At 41.8% G+C, this 18877-nt stretch overlaps 1 protein-coding gene across 4 annotated transcripts in view; it reads right to left on the reverse strand.

Moving 5' to 3' along the window:
* The window catches only part of LOC133427993 (receptor-type tyrosine-protein phosphatase U), a 204346-nt gene that overhangs the window by 46985 nt on the left and 138484 nt on the right, over positions 1-18877 (reverse strand). For all 4 annotated transcript variants that reach the window (XM_061716517.1, XM_061716516.1, XM_061716515.1 and 1 more), the window contains exons 8-12: positions 12840-13157; positions 10787-10896; positions 8763-8964; positions 5148-5250; positions 4786-5059 (exon numbers count right to left, since the gene is read on the reverse strand). In XM_061716517.1, the coding sequence (XP_061572501.1) occupies positions 4786-5059; positions 5148-5250; positions 8763-8964; positions 10787-10896; positions 12840-13157 (1007 nt within the window). The remainder of the gene's footprint in view (positions 1-4785; positions 5060-5147; positions 5251-8762; positions 8965-10786; positions 10897-12839; positions 13158-18877) is intronic.

Consider the following 18877-nt stretch of genomic DNA (forward strand, 5'->3'; position numbering starts at 1 on the left):
TACTGACTCATCTGAACCTGTCTCCAAAGCATTTGAGATCAGTCATAGATTCAGTCATTACAGGCTTTGGCAAATTAACATGCATTTTCAGCCATTTACTGCGGAATATAAATAGGCCGTTGTAATGGAGAGAAGCACATTCTCTAACGTGCATTTTCTAAATCGCTGCACCGGCGAAGCAGAAGGGTTAATTGGCGAGCTAGAGATTGTGGAAGACACATCACATGTCTCCCCATGCAGTGCCAGTCATGCCAGAGGGTCTGCCGGTTCCTGGCAGCTCTAAATACGAAACACAAATGCCAAAGTGTAACACAAGGCTCCACAGACCATACTCAACATTTTACAGTTTTTGTGTATTTTTCTGTTTAAGGACATATACGATTTTATTCATCGCCATGCTGTGAACTACAAAGCGCTTGAGAGACATATTGAAAAACTAGCCCAACAAACTAGTCCAACAAACACAAACGGACCACACAAACCTGACCTCAGCAAATAAATAAAATCAGATTTTCCCCTGATGTGATTACCAAATATGACTTTTGTGATGTTTCATTTTTAGAAAAGAATCACAATCACTACTATTTGTTTTATTTTCCAATGCCCCTGGCACATGCATGTGCTAAAAGCTGTTTCACTTTTGCACCAACTGGCAATATGAAAATCCTCTCTTTTTTTTTGCCCCAAATGTTTTGGGACAGTGAGTGAGTCAGTGCTTAAATGTAAAAGGGCCTGCAGTGCAAAGTTACGTGTGGAGGATGAGCGGGAAGATACAAAATGACACCAAAGATTTAGCATGTGCTGAATCAGCCTTGATACAGAAAAGCTGCAGAAGCCAAACATAAACATGTGCTTTGTTGTTTGAATTGATTTGATTTGGGGCGTTTCATTCACACTTGAATGAGACTGCCGGCAGATAACTCTGAGAAGTGAAAAACAATATTAACGATCACACAAGCAGGTGAAAGTGTAATTTCTCTTTTAGCCATTTTTCTTTTTCTTTTAATTTTAATTTGCCTGCTGCAGTCCTCGGCACTTTATATTGTCATTGCCTTGAAATTGCGTCTCATCTGGTGTCTCAAATGATGTGTGGGTTTTGTGAAAAGAAACAAATTTTACTTTATTCTTTGGATCTTTAATCAAAATCAAATTTTTGTTGAGAACATCCACACGGAAAAAAATGTAATTAAAAGTTATTGTTCTTGTAAAGGGAAGGCCGGTAATGGATCACAGATAATCCGTAATCACTCTCCCGCTTGTGGAGTGCTGTGTGCTCCACAGTTTCATGTTTTGGACAAAAGAACACAGACAAAATAAGTTTTATGCAAAGGTGAAGATTTTAAATGCTTTTGATGATGAGGGGTAGTGGCGAACATGCAGAGCAAGGAACTTGAAAAAGCTCTGGATCTTTCAAGTCACCAGAACTCTGGCTTCACCGTCGCTTGGCTGCATTTTATTTATTTTGCGTTTTTTGCACACATCCAGCTACAGCACAGGTTGTAATTTAGGGGGCACAGCTGCACAGCTTCTGCAGACATACATATAATCGCTTTAAAATAGAAGCATGGATTACTTTTATACGTGATTTGTGCTTCATTTAAGGTTAGTGGATAAAATGTTTATGGCATGTTGGCATTCCCACACAGGGAAGGAAATACGTAGAGTACAGAGACATGGATACAAACAAAACATTCCAATGATGGTAGAAACACATAAAAAAGCGTAAGAGACCTATAAAACCTACTGTGGATAGGACTTTTTTTTTTTTTTAAATCTAGACATTTTGATGTAATTTCTTCCTTAAGTTTCATTAAGTAATGGTAAGCCAAGCAGGTATCATGGCTATTTATTACGCGTGTTTTATTCTATTGTAGCCATTAAAGTATTGCTGGCTCTTCTTTATTGAATAAATGTTTTTATTAAAGAGAAGAAACATTCTTTATTGTGAAAGTGCCCACATTTAAGCAGGTTTTATCTCTGATGTGTTTTTTTTAAATGGTATTGTTTTGGTTAAAGTTTTCTTATCTTTTTTTAATATTTGGCAGATTTGATTAGAAATTTGTCATTTTCATCTGCCTCTGCATACAGACTGCACGCTGCTGGGTGTTTACACTTCCTCTCGTATCCATTCGAACATCATACATCACAGGACCTGTGAAATGTACAGTTCCTCATCAACTACATTTTGTCACTGCAGAATAAATCCTGTGTTGCTAGGATAGTGGCATTTTTCATTTGAATGGAGACGTTTTAGTTACATGCTAGAACTCAGTTTCAAAATACCTGTGATGTGGAGAGCAGGCCTTAGTCTCTATCTGAGTGAAACTGTACATTTAAAAGTGTAGATGCTGCCCTCCTACACTGCAGTTAATTTAGGAGTGGCGTCAAGCTTGTGGCACCAAACATTTCAAAAGCCTGCTACTGTATTTACAGTGAAGGCAGCAGTGTTTGAAAGACTGAGGACAGTGTGGGCTGTGTGATTTGGCACTGTGCTCCCATTATTTTGGGTCAAGGATGTTGGCCCCCCGCCAGACCAAACAAAACCTAATCCCATCCGCTAGTAAAGCCGGGCTTCTCCTGTCTAATCCCGTTCTTAGCAGCCTAGTTGTGTGAAGTGCACACACTGCACTCCACCCGTGTGTTTCTCCACTGAGTTGGAAAAAGATGCTGCTGGTGGGGATGAGCCACCCGGCTCTCTTCGTGGGACTTTATAGCACGCAGTCCAGATGAAATAGTCAAAATGACATGAATGACCCAGCTTGCACGGATTTATTCCCAGCTGGCGATAAAAGCTTTATTGCAATGTTATATTTGCCACAGCCTGTGAATATTGAAGTAGCAGTTTTCTACCTGTGATCATCGGCACCTGTGCCCAATTATCCCTAAATAATTGCCTCGCCAAGTGAGTGGCTCTTACTGCAGTGGAATTTGGGAAGGTAATGTGGCATCTCTGGAGTACGTCTGAAGGTCTCTGTCTGCTCAAGAGTGAGGACACAAACCAAGCAGCAGCGCGGGTCATTAAGAGGAACTACCTTGGAATTAAAAAGTAAATACACCCTTGCGAAATTGCAGGTTTTTTAAAATAGAAAGACAGAATTAACAACACAAATATTCCATTAAACAGAAATGCAGAGGGAAAAAAGAAATAATTATTTATTAGGAATATTTTAAATTAAATAAAACCTACTAGAGCTTGAGTGCATTAATCTGAACAGTCCTCCCATTACTTCTCATCTTTAAATTATCACAGTAAGGGGCTTGGTGAATACGTCTATTAACATCACACGTCTAGACTTTGGAATCTCATCTCCCTTTTGTTGGCAAAAAAAAACAACTTCTTGTTCTTTCAGATTGTGAGAGAGTCTCCCGTTTATGTTTTCTTTAGATTTGGGCTGACTGACTAGACCACTGCAAGACTTCCAATTTCCTTTCCTGCAGTCGTCTCTTGGTTGATTTTGATGTGTTTTGGATCATTTTGATGCTGTAATCTAAAATTCCTCTTCATTTTCCAACAGAGGGTTTTAGGTCAAAATATCTTGATATGTGGAGTTCATTTTTTCTCATCTATTTTGAATAAGTCTCCCGGGCCAGCAGAAGAAAAGCAGCCTCAAAGCATAATGCTACCCCCACAATGCTTCACTGTCAATATGGTCTTCCTTGGACGACGCTCTGTATCGGTTTCGCACCGAACAAACACCAAAAAGTTCCTCCTTTGTCTCCTCAGACTATGGCACATGTAAGTGCTTTGGGGTGACTCGATGAATCTTCTGGCATAAATCAAAGGAGCTTGCCTTGCTGTAAGGAATGGCTTTCGCCTCGCCACCCTGTCCCACAGCCCAGACTTGTGCACAACAAAGGAGATGGGGGTCACATGGAAGGACTGACCAGCACCTGCCAGAAATGCCTGCAGCTCCTTCTGTGTTGCCGTCAGCTTCTTGGTAACCTCCCTCACAAGTTTTCTCCTCGTCCTCTCATCTACTTTGGAGGGTAGTCCGGATCTTTGCAAGGTCCCTATGGTGTCACATTTTCTCCATTTACTGATGAAGCTTTTGACAGTGTTACATGGTACCTTTCGTGTCTTCGTTATTCTTCTACAGTACATCCTTCTCCTGATTTCTACCTTTCCACAATTTAGTCTTGGTGTTTCTTCAACAACTCTCTGAAGCCCACGGCTCTTGGCAGAACACAAACCCTTCTGACATTTATGTTGTTGGTCTTCCATCTTTATTTTTTCAAAACCTGCAATTGTGTAAAGGTGCGTGGACTGTTTATACTGTACTTTTGGATTTGGAATCACTTTGTACAACGATTGCTGGTTATTTTCAAAGATTATCAGCTTAAAGAAAGAGAAAGGTAGACTGGGACATGAGGTAAGACGCCAGAAAAGACAGGGATAAGACACAAGTGGATAAAAGTATCCAAACTGAAAGACGAATGAAGTACATTGTTTACTCTGAGTAATTTCAGCTAATCGCAGCTTTGTAATGCATGCAAATAATTCCTCTTCCAGAAATTATTTGTTTGCAAAGAATTACAGCCTGTTGAATACAAACATTCACTGCTCAGGTTTTCATCCAACAACCTCTCTGACTGCGTAAATACTCTGTCAAGGGCTGTGGAACGAGACAATGCCAACTTTCTGACAGCATTAACTGCAGGATTAGAACTGTAAATACAAATTCTCATTAACAACACTCATCACTGCCGCCGAATACTAATGCGTACAGCTTAATGATGAAATGTTGCCATGTCTGCTTCACTACTTGCGGGTGTTTAGTCACTCACCCCTTTGAAGTTGCTCATAGCCTGGAAATAGACGAGGTAGCTCTTGCGGGGGTCCAGAGGGCTGTTCCAGTAGCCGTTGTAAGTGTGATTATCACCCACAGTGAAGGGACTGGCCTCTGGCAGACTGCTGGGGGGCAGCTCGGCAGTGTAGTAGTGCGGCGTGCCCCGGGCCTGGGCCTCGCTGTGTGACATGGGCAATGGGAAACAATCCTGAAGCCCCAGCTCCCGCTTCACTTTCTTCACGGTCTCCTCTTCAACCACCACCTGGTATGTGCTGGATGCCGGGTGGATGCGCAACTTTAATAAGCCATGTTTGGTATTTCAAAAAAATGCAATATGTACATTTGAGGCAAATTCCACACCTGACAGGTGCTCCTCTGCCTTGGGCGGGGCGCAGCAGCACAGTAATCGTGCTCTCTGTCTCACTCAGGGGGGATGGCATGTCTCCATAATCAAACGTAGGAGCTGCAGAGACAAGATTTACGTAGAAAAACCATTAAGTCAGACATACAAATGTGCCTCTATGCATTAGCAGTCAAATTGGCTCACCCTTTGCTTCACCTAGCTACTTCAACCTTTTAACTATCACATTAAACTGCCTGTGTTTAATTTTTTACCAAAAAGCACATTGCTTTCTTAGCATAAAACCCCAGCGCTTTTAATATACCCAATAACCTCATTCTCATACTGAGTCTATTGCTTGAATTCCCCCCGTAGTTGTCTTGGACATAACTCCAATTAAAGATCATAGGAGTGAGGCCAAAATGAATGGTCCCTCATTTGCAAGGATTTAGCTGAAGTTGGGCTGCTCCCTGGAGATGTGGCGGCGCATTTCTCTTTAATATCAGCAGTCAATTAGTAAAGAGGAAGGAGAGCAAACTATTCATGAGGCATAGATAATTATCATATTAAAAAGCAGTTTGCAAATACCGCAGTTGAAAAAAAGAAGCTGACATCAATTAACGTGAGGTCTTCAGGAAAACTGGATGTGCATTTGTTGACGTTAAATGTCTGCGGCACTAAAAGACAGTTTGATGTCTGCTGCCAAGTCCGGAGTCAGTCTTGGGGATTACAGCGTATCAGCCACGGCAGGGCGCACATCAGAGTGTGCGTGTGGAGTGTGTGCATGCGAACGAAGGAAAGTGTGGAGTCAGATACTCTGCAGCGCATGTGACTTGAAGATGGTGACAGCAGTGGCTGTTCAAGGTGTTCAGTGTTTGCCAGCTGTCATTGTAGATTTAAGAGACGCTCACTGGATGTGTATGTTCAGCACTGAAGGAGGAGGAGGAGGATCCGCAAAGACTTTGAGACTCTATCTGTGGCCTGGCTTTGTGCCACAGTTCCCTCTGACAAATAGACACTAAACTGCAATTGTGATCTTAATCTATAATTAATCAAACCAGACCTCTTCTGTAAAGAGATAGGGGATGAAAAAAGAAACGCACGCCTGTGTGTAAGACAAAATGGACGTTTTTGTTCTTAAGAGGTCTAATTCCCATCCTTTACCAAGTGAAATGTGTTTAATTACAATGAAATAGCAACATAAAGACAGACTTTTTGTAACCATTAATTAGCTCTGTGACCCTTGGAAGTGATATTATGTTCGCACCCTGTAATCCAGTGTGGTACACATAAACTGTACATAAAATATACATGCAGCCATGTTGCTATGTGGATACTAGATGTGAAGCCAATGAGGAAGGGCCTTTAAGTATAATACTACTGATATTCAAGAGGGGAGGTCTTTTAAAACATACATGGCTCTAAAAAGCAACAACTTCTCCCATGTAATACCAGCAATAAATGTTTAACAGCAGTGGTTATGGTCTCTTGATCTTGATTCACTTCTTGAAATCAGTAGGGAGTAGGTCATAAACACCAGCGCTAAACCTGTGCTGGTTCTCAACTGATCAGTTATAAATAAGTATAAAGTAAAGCTCCAGAAGAAAAACAAATACTGTACCATGTCAGTGTTTGGGTACCTTAAACTTGGCCTCAATTGACTGATGAGTGAGTTTATGATCTGCTCTATTATTTGAAGTGTGTGCTAACACGTATACTGTATTTTCCTCACTATAAGGCGCACCTAAAATCCTTAACTTTTCTCAAAAATTGGCAGTGCACCCTATAATCCGGGGCGCCTTATGTATGAATGTTGTTGAGCATACTGACCTAGAACCAGCTTTATGTGGCACACTGCGCTCAAAAATAGAGCAGTTTTAGTGACTTTGGTAGCGACAAAGCTGATTGATGATCAGATCGTTCAGCTGACACATTACAGTCGGTGCTTGGTTGGATATGGGTTGCTCCGTCAGACAACGTTCAACCATCATCGAGCATCTAGTCCATGTCACCTTTCTATAATTAGACGTTGGAATACAAAGTTGTTCCAGCCTCACACTAACTTCAGATGTCTGCTATCGCTGGCAATGATGAACCAATCAGAGAACAGGACGCCTCTTTTTATTTCTGGATTCGGGGAAGACGAATTATTTAAAATTGATTATTGTGTTATTGTGACGGAGTTGAATAACGTTCGACTTAACAGACTGGTTTGTTTCACTTTATATGTTTTATCATGCGTTATTCAGCCGGTTGAATATATTTTTTTTGCATCATTCACCTTCTAACCCAGTGCGCCTTATGTATGAAAATAAACCGGTTCATTGATATTGCGCCTTATAATGCGTTGCACCTAATGGTCCGCAAAATACGGTAATCAGTATTCAACAAAATGATTAAAACAATTACAAATACAATATTGTAAAACTGTAAAGAGATGCTTCCACAAAGCAAGTCTACTGATCTACTGGGAAGCCTCCTCCTGGTTCCAGCACTGTCTGTACTGTGTGTACATTAAAGTAACACCATTCATGTTCCAAAACATATCTTTAGTAATACAGTGAAATGTCTTTCAACCTCTTCTTATTCATCTTTTGAAATAATCTCACTGACTGTGGGTCAGTAAGCAGCAGTGGCTTTTAAAGAAGTCAGACACAGATCATTACCCACCACTAAAAGAGGAGAAAAAGAGCAGAAATTCTCATATCTGTTGCCAAGATTATTATAAAAGCTATACAGTCCATTACTCCAGTGGAACTGAGCTGATTAAGGTATGCCCTGTTAATAACTGTTAATAAACTGCTAAGAGGTAAGTCATTAGGCCTGTTTTAACGTAGTGTGACAGCTGTCCCGACAACCACAGACAGTTCATATTTACAACTTTTAAGGAGATCGTGTTTGTAATGGACTTGAAGCTGCATCAGTAGATGACAAGTTGAACAATTTTTGATTTTCACATAAGGGCATCAAATCATGTGAACAGATAAGTGCAATGTTCACTGAGTGCCATGCTCGATAATCTGGCGTAGGTACGATAAAACAAGTGAGGACAAGTGAGTGAACTCACGAGGAGAAGCTAGTGTGTTTGAGGTCATGCTTTCAAAACAATATGGACAGTATGGCAGTGTAGAAGTTATGTTTACTACTACTGTGTGGAAGAATGATAATTACAAAGCAGTAGACAGAAAACCATATTTGTTATTATTTTAATCTGTTTATGATGGAGTCTGTTCAGCCATTATTCTGCGAAGCACGTTGTTCTGCAGATTTCCAGTGCATCTTTCTACCACAATCTCTGTGAAAAGTTTCTGAACTTTTGAAACTTTTCACATATATTTTTTCCATGTCTATGTTTTCCTTTAAATTATAGAGAGTACTGAGAATAACAGTATTGATCCACTCCCCCTTTTTCTGATGCATTCTCTTATTCTACAAAAATACAACGTTTTTGCTGACCGAGCACTAACCTTAAAGCTTTCAACTTAGAAGTTCCAAGTCTATTGTTGATGTTACGGTTGTTATACCCATTTCGTCACACAATGTAACAAGATTATAGCTGCATTAATAATATCCAGTAATGGCACAGTTCCAACGCTATCACACAAGCGCTGTCTTTACGTCCGTGCGGCTCGTACCTGAGATGTTGGTGGTGATTTCAGTGAGGGCGGTCTGGCCGAAGCCCTTAGCGGTGCGTGCTCGGACAGAGATCAGGTAAGTCGTTCCTGGGTGAAGGTTGGAGAACATGTGGTAGGTCTCATTCTTGAGCTTGGACACTGTTCTTCTGGGTCCTGGCACGTTGATGCCTGGATCAGATGACTCAATACTCTGGTAACTGATCTGTAGTGGGTCATTCAATGAGATATATAGTTACTTTAGCCAAGATTATGTACATGAAGAAGTTAGCTGGAGAAAAGGTTTCCCATAAGTTATTTTTGGTATGTGAAATTGACTTTTTCAAAAAGGTCACTGAGTGACGAATGATTACTTACCCAAGTAATGAATTATGAAGCTCAAAGATTCTGGACAGTACTCATTAATAAGCTCTCGCAAGTGTTTAAATTAATACTGATAAAGTGTTTATGAGTTAAATTATAACTTTCTAATGTAAAACTCTGAATGAATGAATGTCCTTGAAATGTGGAATAATTTTTTATTCAAAAGTTTCTCTGCCTCGCATGTTTGTGGTGAGATTTTACACTTATTCTCTGTAAAAAAAAGAGGAAAGCTAAATGAGGACACCTCACAACAAACAGTGTCTGGATATTAGGATATACATCAGTACTGAAGGAGATCCACTCCATTTAAAAGGGATGAAAACACACACACACTCGCCATGCGCTGTGTGCTCACACCACACACTGATTAAGAGCTTAATGCCTGCACACAAAGCCTTGGTTTCAACATAAAACTACGAACTATCCAGTGACTAAACACACTTAGGGCCATGTCTTCACTTCAAAGGTATAGATAAAAGATGTCAGACAATGGACAACGCAAAAAGGAGGGCTTGCAGGACAGCATTACGGTCGATAGGCTGATGCAAACTGGTCAATAGTTTAGTCTGAGAGAAATTAAGAGGATCTCTACAACTCCCTATAAGGTTTCCCTGTCAATTAAGAAGATCGACATACTACAGAATAAAATATCCTGTACAGCTTCCACTTTACTTTTGTAATTTCACAAATCCTACTTTATACTATCCTTGAGGTGACATTGCATGAGAGGTTGAGGGGGGGCTTTCTGCTCAGATCAGTAGGCAGACCGACAGACTGTTTAGCACAAACACAGGGTGTACAGTTAATACAAAATCATTATCCAGTTAAACTGAAGCCCAACAGCAAATGCACAAAAGTTATGGACTACTGCTGCTAGCCTCTACACTCACTAGAGTTTAATGGGACGAGAGCAATGTGGAGTCCTGTGCACATAGCTGAGCCACAACTGGCAGGGTCTATAAGTCAAAAATATTGTGCGGTACTACAGACTACATAATACAGGTTAAAACAAAGGTTCAACTTCTCAAGTTCTCACATTAACTGTGAGGTGTTCACTGACTGTACGGCAGCTGGCTCATGGTGCTACTGTTACAGAAGTTCATGCTTATTTGAGGATTTGGAGAACTTTACACACAATACAAAATAGCTAACAATATAATACCATGACTGCGTTATATAACTTCGTTATGGAAAAAAAAAATTCTCTCTGGAGCTAATCATGAAAATGACTGACTGACTATATGATTATATCTTGATCATAGTTGATCGGCTTAAGGCTCGCATGCTCCGCTCCAGCAGAGATGTGCATGAACCCATTGTGAAGATGGTTTTTGGGATGTACACGTTTCACGTGAGTGACATTTTGATTACAACGGCTAACGTCGCAGAAAAATGACTAGGTCATATGATAGTTGGCCGAACAAAAAAACCTTATGTCAGTGATAAGGTGAGCAGATTGTCAAATCAGCTACTGTACGTTTAGTGTGAAAGTTAAGTTGGTACAAACTGCAGATAGCTTCGCTAAACTTCGTAGCATGACAGTGACTAACAAAGCAGATTTGGCTAAGCTGGCCACAATCAAAACCAAAACCAGCTTCATATAAATTCACCTAATTTGGCACAAAAAAAAAATGTTTATTGGCGTTTGGTGCTGATGGGCTCACCTCATATTGGGTAATTAGGCCATTGGGCTCAACAGGCTCCTCCCACTTCAGGAAGATCATGTCATCCAGAGGGGTGAAGGTGAGCGACTCCGGTGCTATGCCTCCGGGAACTATGAGAAATTGTCAGAGCAAACATTTGTCAGGGAAATTGAAGTAGCGGTCCCACAATGAGCGCGCTCTGTCAATATCACAGAGGTAAATGTCACAGAAACTGGAAACAATGTGTCACAGGAGACAGTCGCAGACTCTAAGCAGCTGGCACAAAACATCAGATAAGGAAACTGTTCATTTATGAGCCGCATAAATTATATATATACATCCAACCCTGAACAGAGAAATGATAAGTAACATTTTATATTTTAATACCAATATTCAAAGTTTAAATACACTGATAAATATTCACAGCTGCCTGTTAGTAAATGTGAATCTGTATAGGATTGAGATGACTGTGAATGCTTTAATATTTAACTACACACAATTTTCTGGGCCGTACAGATGGAGCTTGTGTCCCTGCTGTTTGTGTGAGCAGTGTACAGAGGAATACCGCGCTCTGAGATTCAGGCCCGAGGCTAAAGCAAGAGCCAAACAGCTGAGCAGACTGTTTGAATTGAGTTAGTCTGGCGAACAAACTTTCTTATTAAAGACTTTTCCAAAAAGCTTTGCTCATTAGCAAACTCTGTATTTATACATACATAGATTCATCTTCATCCAAGCAGAAAAAACTTTTGCGTGTTTTGTTGTTCTTCTATTTCTATGTCTCCCTTTCTAAAAAATCTCTTTTTGTTTTGATATTTTTTCATGGATTTCCATTGATTTTTCCCAAAGCAACTATGTAGATGATACGCTACCACAGAGGAAATATAGGAGATGTGAGGCAGATTTCATTTTCATCTTAAAATGAAAAGGCCTTCTGTCATGCTGATTCAGCTTCAGTCAGATCAATCTGATCATCACGGCTTCTGTATTAACGTTATAGGGGGAGGAGGAACTGGTGGAGATTTTAGAGCAAATTCATTGAACATGAATGTGTGTGTGTATATATATAAAACTGTATTTTATTAGCAGCATTTAGTTGCTACTTGGCCTCTTAATTCCTATGGAAGCATTAACAGGGATAATTAGTTTTTCACACACTGCTTACTCAGATTAGACTTTATTAAATAAATGACACTATGTAATAAGCCCTGTGTTGTTGTTCATTTGAGGTTATATTTACATAATTTAAACACCTGATAAACTCCAGATGAGTTGCTATTTTGTCCCCATGTTTAAAACCGTATTACTGGAAAGATGGTGTACTGCTTTTCTTTTTTAGATCAAAACTCAATTAGGAGGAATTAGCAGATGCAATATTAGCAGGGCCCCCTGTTAATTACAGAGCTGTTCAGTGCAACATTTCTGCACCCGTGTCACCTTCAACCAGGTAATGTTTTTATAGAAACTTTCTCAGAAAGGTGTTGATTAATTTTCCAAAGATACATTGCAGCTGCAGTTTGATGCATTATAGAATAGTTTCAAAAATGTACGGTTCAAGGAGGTGCTTCTGTTATCAAACCTTCTCTCGGCCAGATATGAGGTGGATATAATAACAAAAAACAGCTGCAAGGAAAAGCTAATACAATTTATCAGCACAGCAAATAACAAAGTCATCAAAAGAGTAATTTAAAGTCAGTCAGAGATTCTCACCTCCTGTTTTTTGTCCTTTGGTCAGGAAGAATTAAAGAATGTATGAGTAATTTCTAGCATTTTTTTTAATTCTCCAATGCCTGTAATATTTGCAAAAAGATTCACCAAAAATGTGTAAAGTTAAAAGTAATATAAGAAGTTGTAAAATGTAAAACTTTTAAGTAGGAGGTCTTTGAGTGGATATGGAAGAGCCCATGTATTGCTGTGCTGATTAAACTTCATGCTGATTTCCTTCATGCTGATCCAGTAATACACTGGAAATTGCACTTCAGATGATAAGTTTTCTCAGCCATTTACTTTTCTAATGATGCTTTTTGCTTAAACTCTTCACTTTTTTTCTTCTCTAGACCCTTTTCTAGGGACTTACTGTCCTCCTCGGTCTGAAAGGTGACCTCTCTGCCCTCTTTCTTCCCTTCTTGGTTTGTCAGGGACAGACGGACATGGATGCTATGGTAGGGTGGCAGGTCACGCAGCGTGAAGCGTGAAGCATTGTGTTCCACTGCCAGGCACTCGCGCACGGTGGTGTTGTGGCCCCCGCCTCCTCCCGCCATGGTGTAGCGGTAGCACAGGGACACTGAGTAGGTGTGGCACCGCGTCAGGTTGAATGCCAGGTTCTCCCACTGCAGGGACAGCTGCCTGGACTGGACATCTGAGGCCACGAGGCCTCGAAGTGGACGCATGGGCTCTGGGAGGAACATGAGAGAAGAAGAGCAAGGAGAAAGGGGAAAAAAATAAATAGAAACACTAGATAAATGTAATTATCAAACACTGAGGGGACAATAATTAATTTCAGAAAATGAAAACGCGCATTTGATTTTAGACAGAACAGCTTGCAAATGATTATGGACTAATATCCCAGGACTGCCTCAATCGTTTTTGAGCCGTTCCTCTCCTACGTAGCGCCATATTGGCCAGTCCCAACACAGAGGTCAGTTTGCTGCCAGCATCACACACCCACATTCCCAATGGCAGAGCAGGAACTCATGCCAATTGCACTAATTAATAGGACAGGCTGTGAGTTGCTCTTGCTCTCCCACCAGTCCCCTCCTCACTGTCACCGAGCAAGTTGGCTCTCCAGAAGTTAGACTTCTTCGCCCTGGGGTTTTAATCCACTGTTCCCACCCCCACCCCCACCCCCTGTGCAAACACACACACACACGCGCAAATCTGTGAGTGTTACAGAAGGACAGTCACTTCCGCTGGTCACTTTTACTGCTGGGTCACCGCTATGGCATGTCGCATATTTATAGAAGATACCAAGTTCATCCTGCTGCTCATCAACGAGTTAAGGCCGACTTTCTCTGAACCAGACTAAATAAACAACGGCTCTGTCTTTGATGAACTCTCTTTAAATGTAATGGCTCACTGAGAGATACAGAGAGCCTCTGTACACAGAGGTACAAACCAGCCAGTGTTCAGGAGGATGTCAGAACCTGACGAGAGGCCAAGTAAAGCCAAGGACATCCTCAATCATCAAACATCAATGGAGGCATTTATCAGTGGCCATTATTAACCCAATCAGCACCTTTGTGCTCAAGTAATATGCTACATAATGTTGTGTACAACTTCATCCTCCTTAATAGAACATTTTGAGTAATGAGCTGGGGATGCAGGGAATGACAGAAGAGATATGAGGGAGTTTGAGGTTGTTGGCCAAGGTCTTCATTCCGGCACTGACTCAGTGCAGCACAGATTAGTGTGGGGAACTTTGCATCACGGAGCAGGGACTCACTTGAAAACGAGAATACTCCACTGAATGGATTTAAGAGATGCTCTGCACTCGTGCAGGGACACACCAACATGCTCTTAAACTCCTATGCATATTTTCCAGCAACAGTAACGTTCCTGTTTCCTTAGCCATTTTCTTCTATCGGCTGTGGTGCAACACTTGAATTTTTATGACACTTATAATCTACACTGAAGGCCTCGGCACTCATCAGCTTTCTCTTTTAATTTGCTGTCAGGCATCTCACAGCCGATGGAAATATGACCAGAGCACTGATTTGAACCTCATCCAGACTAATGTGACGGTGGATGAATGAGGGGGCACAGTAATCGCGAAGCAGTAGACTGCACTGCACCCAGTGAGAGATGTTAATGTACCATTGTTCATTGTGACTGAGGATTGTCTTAATGGTGGAGTTGATAGTCTGCGCAGTCTGAGAGCTAAATAAAGAGTGGCATTTAACTGCTGAGTTGATGAAGCACCACCAAAGAGGCCACAGTGTGCTCATTATGGGGCTTCTCAAAGTGGATATTTGTGCCAGCTCCTTCCTCCTTGCCTCATCTTATTTGTCTGTATTCCACAGACACCCTGCGGCGAAAGAGCTGCAGCCATCCTAATGTGGTTAAAGGCCCAGGGAAGCACGCTGATCCCTACGAATGAAACATTTGACAGGTTATGGTTTACTTTAGCCCTTAAACCTTTGATACGAGACAGAAGCTTGACAAAGTGAATCTGTTTTACATTTGGTTTACGGTTCTTTTTCAACAATGGAGCACTGTCAATGGGAGACTTTACACGTGTGCAGCTCATGTTTTGTGTCAGCCTGGATTTCACCTCGAATATTGGTGACTAAAAGCAAAAAGTATTCACAAGGTTAAGAAATGTTAAACTAAAAGGGGATGAAATTTATAAGCACTGAAGCACGTGTCATAATGGATAAGCTGGCTGAAACTAACTGCAGGCAGGATACTGGTTGTGAGCATTGTGAGAAAACACCTTGCAGTAACATTTACAATTTGGTTACACAGGGGTGACATAGTTGAGCAAAGCATTATGCCGTGCAAACAGAGCATTACAAGTAAATCAGTTACTTAATAACCTGCATTTGCTGAAATGTATTATTACATTTCTGGAAAGATGCACATCAAGCACTTGAGAAACTACAGCACTGTAATGTAAGGTACATAGCAACGCTGCAGGATATGTCAATTTGATGTTCAAGCACAAATTGCCTGAGCAGAAGTATTAAAGAATGGGGAAACAAATTCATGCAGACATCAGCATTCATACAGGGTAGCAATCTCAGCACCAGGAAAGGTCCAAATATGCGGCGCTCTGGCTACAAATGGAGGACGTGATGAATGACATGTCAAGTCACGCAGAGCATTTGCTCCTCTGCTGGCTCCCTTTAACAGACCAAGAGATTCACTGTTAGGGGCTTTCCAGAAGGTTCAGGGGCCCAACAGCAGGTGGAAGCCCATTAACACAGTTTGGGGACCACCTGCAGTACAACTGCTCACCTCTCCTCTGTGATTTACTTGAGGGGCTTCAAGCTGTGCTAATGCACCGTGCTGATAATCACAGAAATGGCTCATCAAGCACACCTGGATGGCCATCAGAGCCAGCCGGAGATCGTGTTCACATTCACAGCCATTAGTTTTACAGCCTCCGCAACAGGACACACTCGACTCTGTGCGAGTGTGTGTGTGTGTGTGTGTGTGTGTACACTGTAACACTGGCTAGCCGACATGTTTGGGACGGGGAAATTCAGCATGACCATGGAAGAGTGAGATTAGTCACAGTGGCAAGACACAGCTTCCAGACAGGAAATTCACTTTCTTTCCAAATACAAAGAAGAGGTTCAGAGGATTCATTCTGTTCACTGGATAATTACCACCTCTCTCAAAATCCCCACAGTAGCACCATTACCTGGTTTCTCGTGCTTAGGGGGGGGGGGGGGGGGGGGGGGGGGGGCGGGGGGGGGGCAGTGTAATCAGGTCAACATTAAAGGGGACAAGGAAAACTGGGGGATTCAGAGCTAGAATGCGGGGTCTCAGTAGGGGGACTGTAGGACAGATGGCTTGGCTGGTCAGGGGATGCAGATTGTGGTGAAAGTCTCTTAGACGGTCATAAAGGGGAAATAATTGAAGCAAAGGCAACTCCATTGTTTAGCTTTGAAAGTAACTTATTTTCTAAACTAACTCCAGCATGAAAGAAGCATGAATTTTGATTGAGCCAAGCAGGATCCAGTCATATCTATGTGCACAACAAAAAGGAACAATTTCAGCCATCAACCACACAGCGTTTCATCTAACTAATGGAAAAAAATACAGGGGAAGATGACACGCAAAATTAATTTCCCCTATACACCCTTGAATTGGTGCAGCATCTAAATGCCCTGTTCAGCAGCTCAGCAAACACGGCAGTAATACTTATCCCACACATGGCTGAACAAGCTAACGTCACAGTGGTTGAAATGCAAATACATCATTAAAGCCCGAAACACTAATTTCAGGAACGGTGAAATCAAATACCATCTTTTGTGAATCTTTGATTGCGTTGTCTCCTTTGTACCGTTAAATTCTCCCCTCTATACCATGCAAGCACCCCATTTAACCCCACATTTCAACACTTTTTAACTCATTTTTTGTAAACCATCTGTTTCTTAAGTGGGGGATTGGTCTACAAGGATCCAAGCGGGACTGATATAAGACTCACAAAATGCCCGATGAATGAGGGGTATCTTTCCTGAGCGAGAACAGTACCTTTAACATGTCATTGCAGAGGACACAAGGGAAACTCTGCTGGAACAGGGTGGGAAGATGTGAGGGATGGCGTGTTGCAGGGAGAAATCGTTGCACATAGAGCAGAATTATGACCATGGAAGACACACTGAAAGCCTTAGGGTAACTCAGAGCTCTCCATTTCTTGCATATTTAGCAATGAGTATGGATGTTGCTTGTCTCCTTGGAGTGTGTGTGTGTGGGGGGGGGGGGGTCTGAACTGTGACAAATCACAGGGGTGCATCAATGCAAACGGGCAGAACAACAACCATGAAAAGAAAAAGTCAAAGGAAAGGCAAAATACCACCTACAATAAGGTAGACATTTCTTTTTAACCAAGGAAAAGGCCAAGCAGAAGGTATGTGATCAGTGTCAGTGCCCAATACATATTTCTTTGGAAACTTGGTGAAAAACTTATGCACCAGATGTTTTTTTTGTTCTTTTTTATAAGGAATCATTTCCACATAACTTGCATGAAAAATGACGGGCAGATGCCTTCATGAGGATGAAGTATCATCCATCACATTCATCTGAGTTTGGATCATGGGGACCACAGCCTAGCCAAAGATACCCAGACCTCCCTCTCCACAGACACCTCTTCCTGCTCTTCCAGGCTAATAAAGATATATAATATTCCCAAGCCAGCCAAGATATGTCATCCCTCCAGCATGTCCTGGGTCTGCCCTGGGGCTTCCACCTGGTTGGAAATGCCCGAAACATGTTCCTTGGTAGGCGTCCGGGAAGCACTAGATGCCCAGACCATCTTAAAGTGGACCTATTATGGCATCTAATCCCTATTTTAAACAGGCAGTGAATGTCTTAAAAACAAGCTTTTGATTGTTTTTGCTAAATAAATGAGAAATTCAGCCTCTGAGCCATGTCTTTATCATCCCATTCTCTAACCTCATTCTCTATGCAGGATTCTGAGTGGGCGGGGCTATGATGATGAGGCACTGTGCTGATTGGCTGCCTGAATGACGCAATACACCGCTACCAGAAAATGGCGGAAGCTCCGGCTGGCGGAGTTACACCGTGTCATAACTGCATGCAATGCAAGCGAGCGTCAGCAACAAAATCAATTCCATTCTACTGTCCTAACTGGCCGCAGCGATGCAGCGATGCAGCGACGCAGCGTTTTCAGCTGAACATTTGTCCGACGCCCTGCTTCTATTTTCTTCCTGTCGCTCGTGTTGAAAGCCGGTTGGAAGCACTGTAGGAAACATGGATGACGAACGGCTGGTCCAGTTAGTTGAAATGAGAAGTTATCTCTATGATACCCCCTCATTTCACTACAAAAACCTCAATAAAGTGGCAGCTGACTGGAGGGAGATGGACAGAGAGCGTCCGATGTCATGCAGTCCGATGCGATTGTCGGACGTTCGCATGCAGTTACACGGTTTTATAGTTGTGGGCGTGGTTTGCATTTTGGTTACGTAACGAAAGGGAGCAGAATCTGAACGGCTCGTAGAAGCCACATCAGACTAGATGGCTCATCCGGGCGGCTGTACAGACACTGCAGAATTTGGTTGCTTTTCTCCTTCTCTGAGTTGGCAAGCTGAGGGGAGACCACTTTATATATGTTAAAGCAAGAAAAAACGTGTTTTTCATAATAGGTCCCCTTTAAATGGCTCATCTTGAGGTGGAGGAAGAGCGACTCTGCTCCGGAACGTCTCTCCCTATCACTAAAAGAGAGTCCAACCATCCTACGGAAGAAACTCGCTTCAGTTGCTTGTATCTACAGTCTTATTCTTGAAGCAACCATCTATAATTGTCTATTACAAGAAACATTCATCCAATCAGCCCAAGAAAATAAAAGCATTTACCAGTCAGATGGTGCAATCAGTTGTGATGACGGACCCCTGAGGGTAGAATCTAGGTACCTTGTAGTGTCTGTTT

This window comes from Cololabis saira, chromosome 3 (genome assembly GCF_033807715.1).
Source record: "Cololabis saira isolate AMF1-May2022 chromosome 3, fColSai1.1, whole genome shotgun sequence".
Classification (NCBI taxonomy): domain Eukaryota; kingdom Metazoa; phylum Chordata; class Actinopteri; order Beloniformes; family Belonidae; genus Cololabis; species Cololabis saira.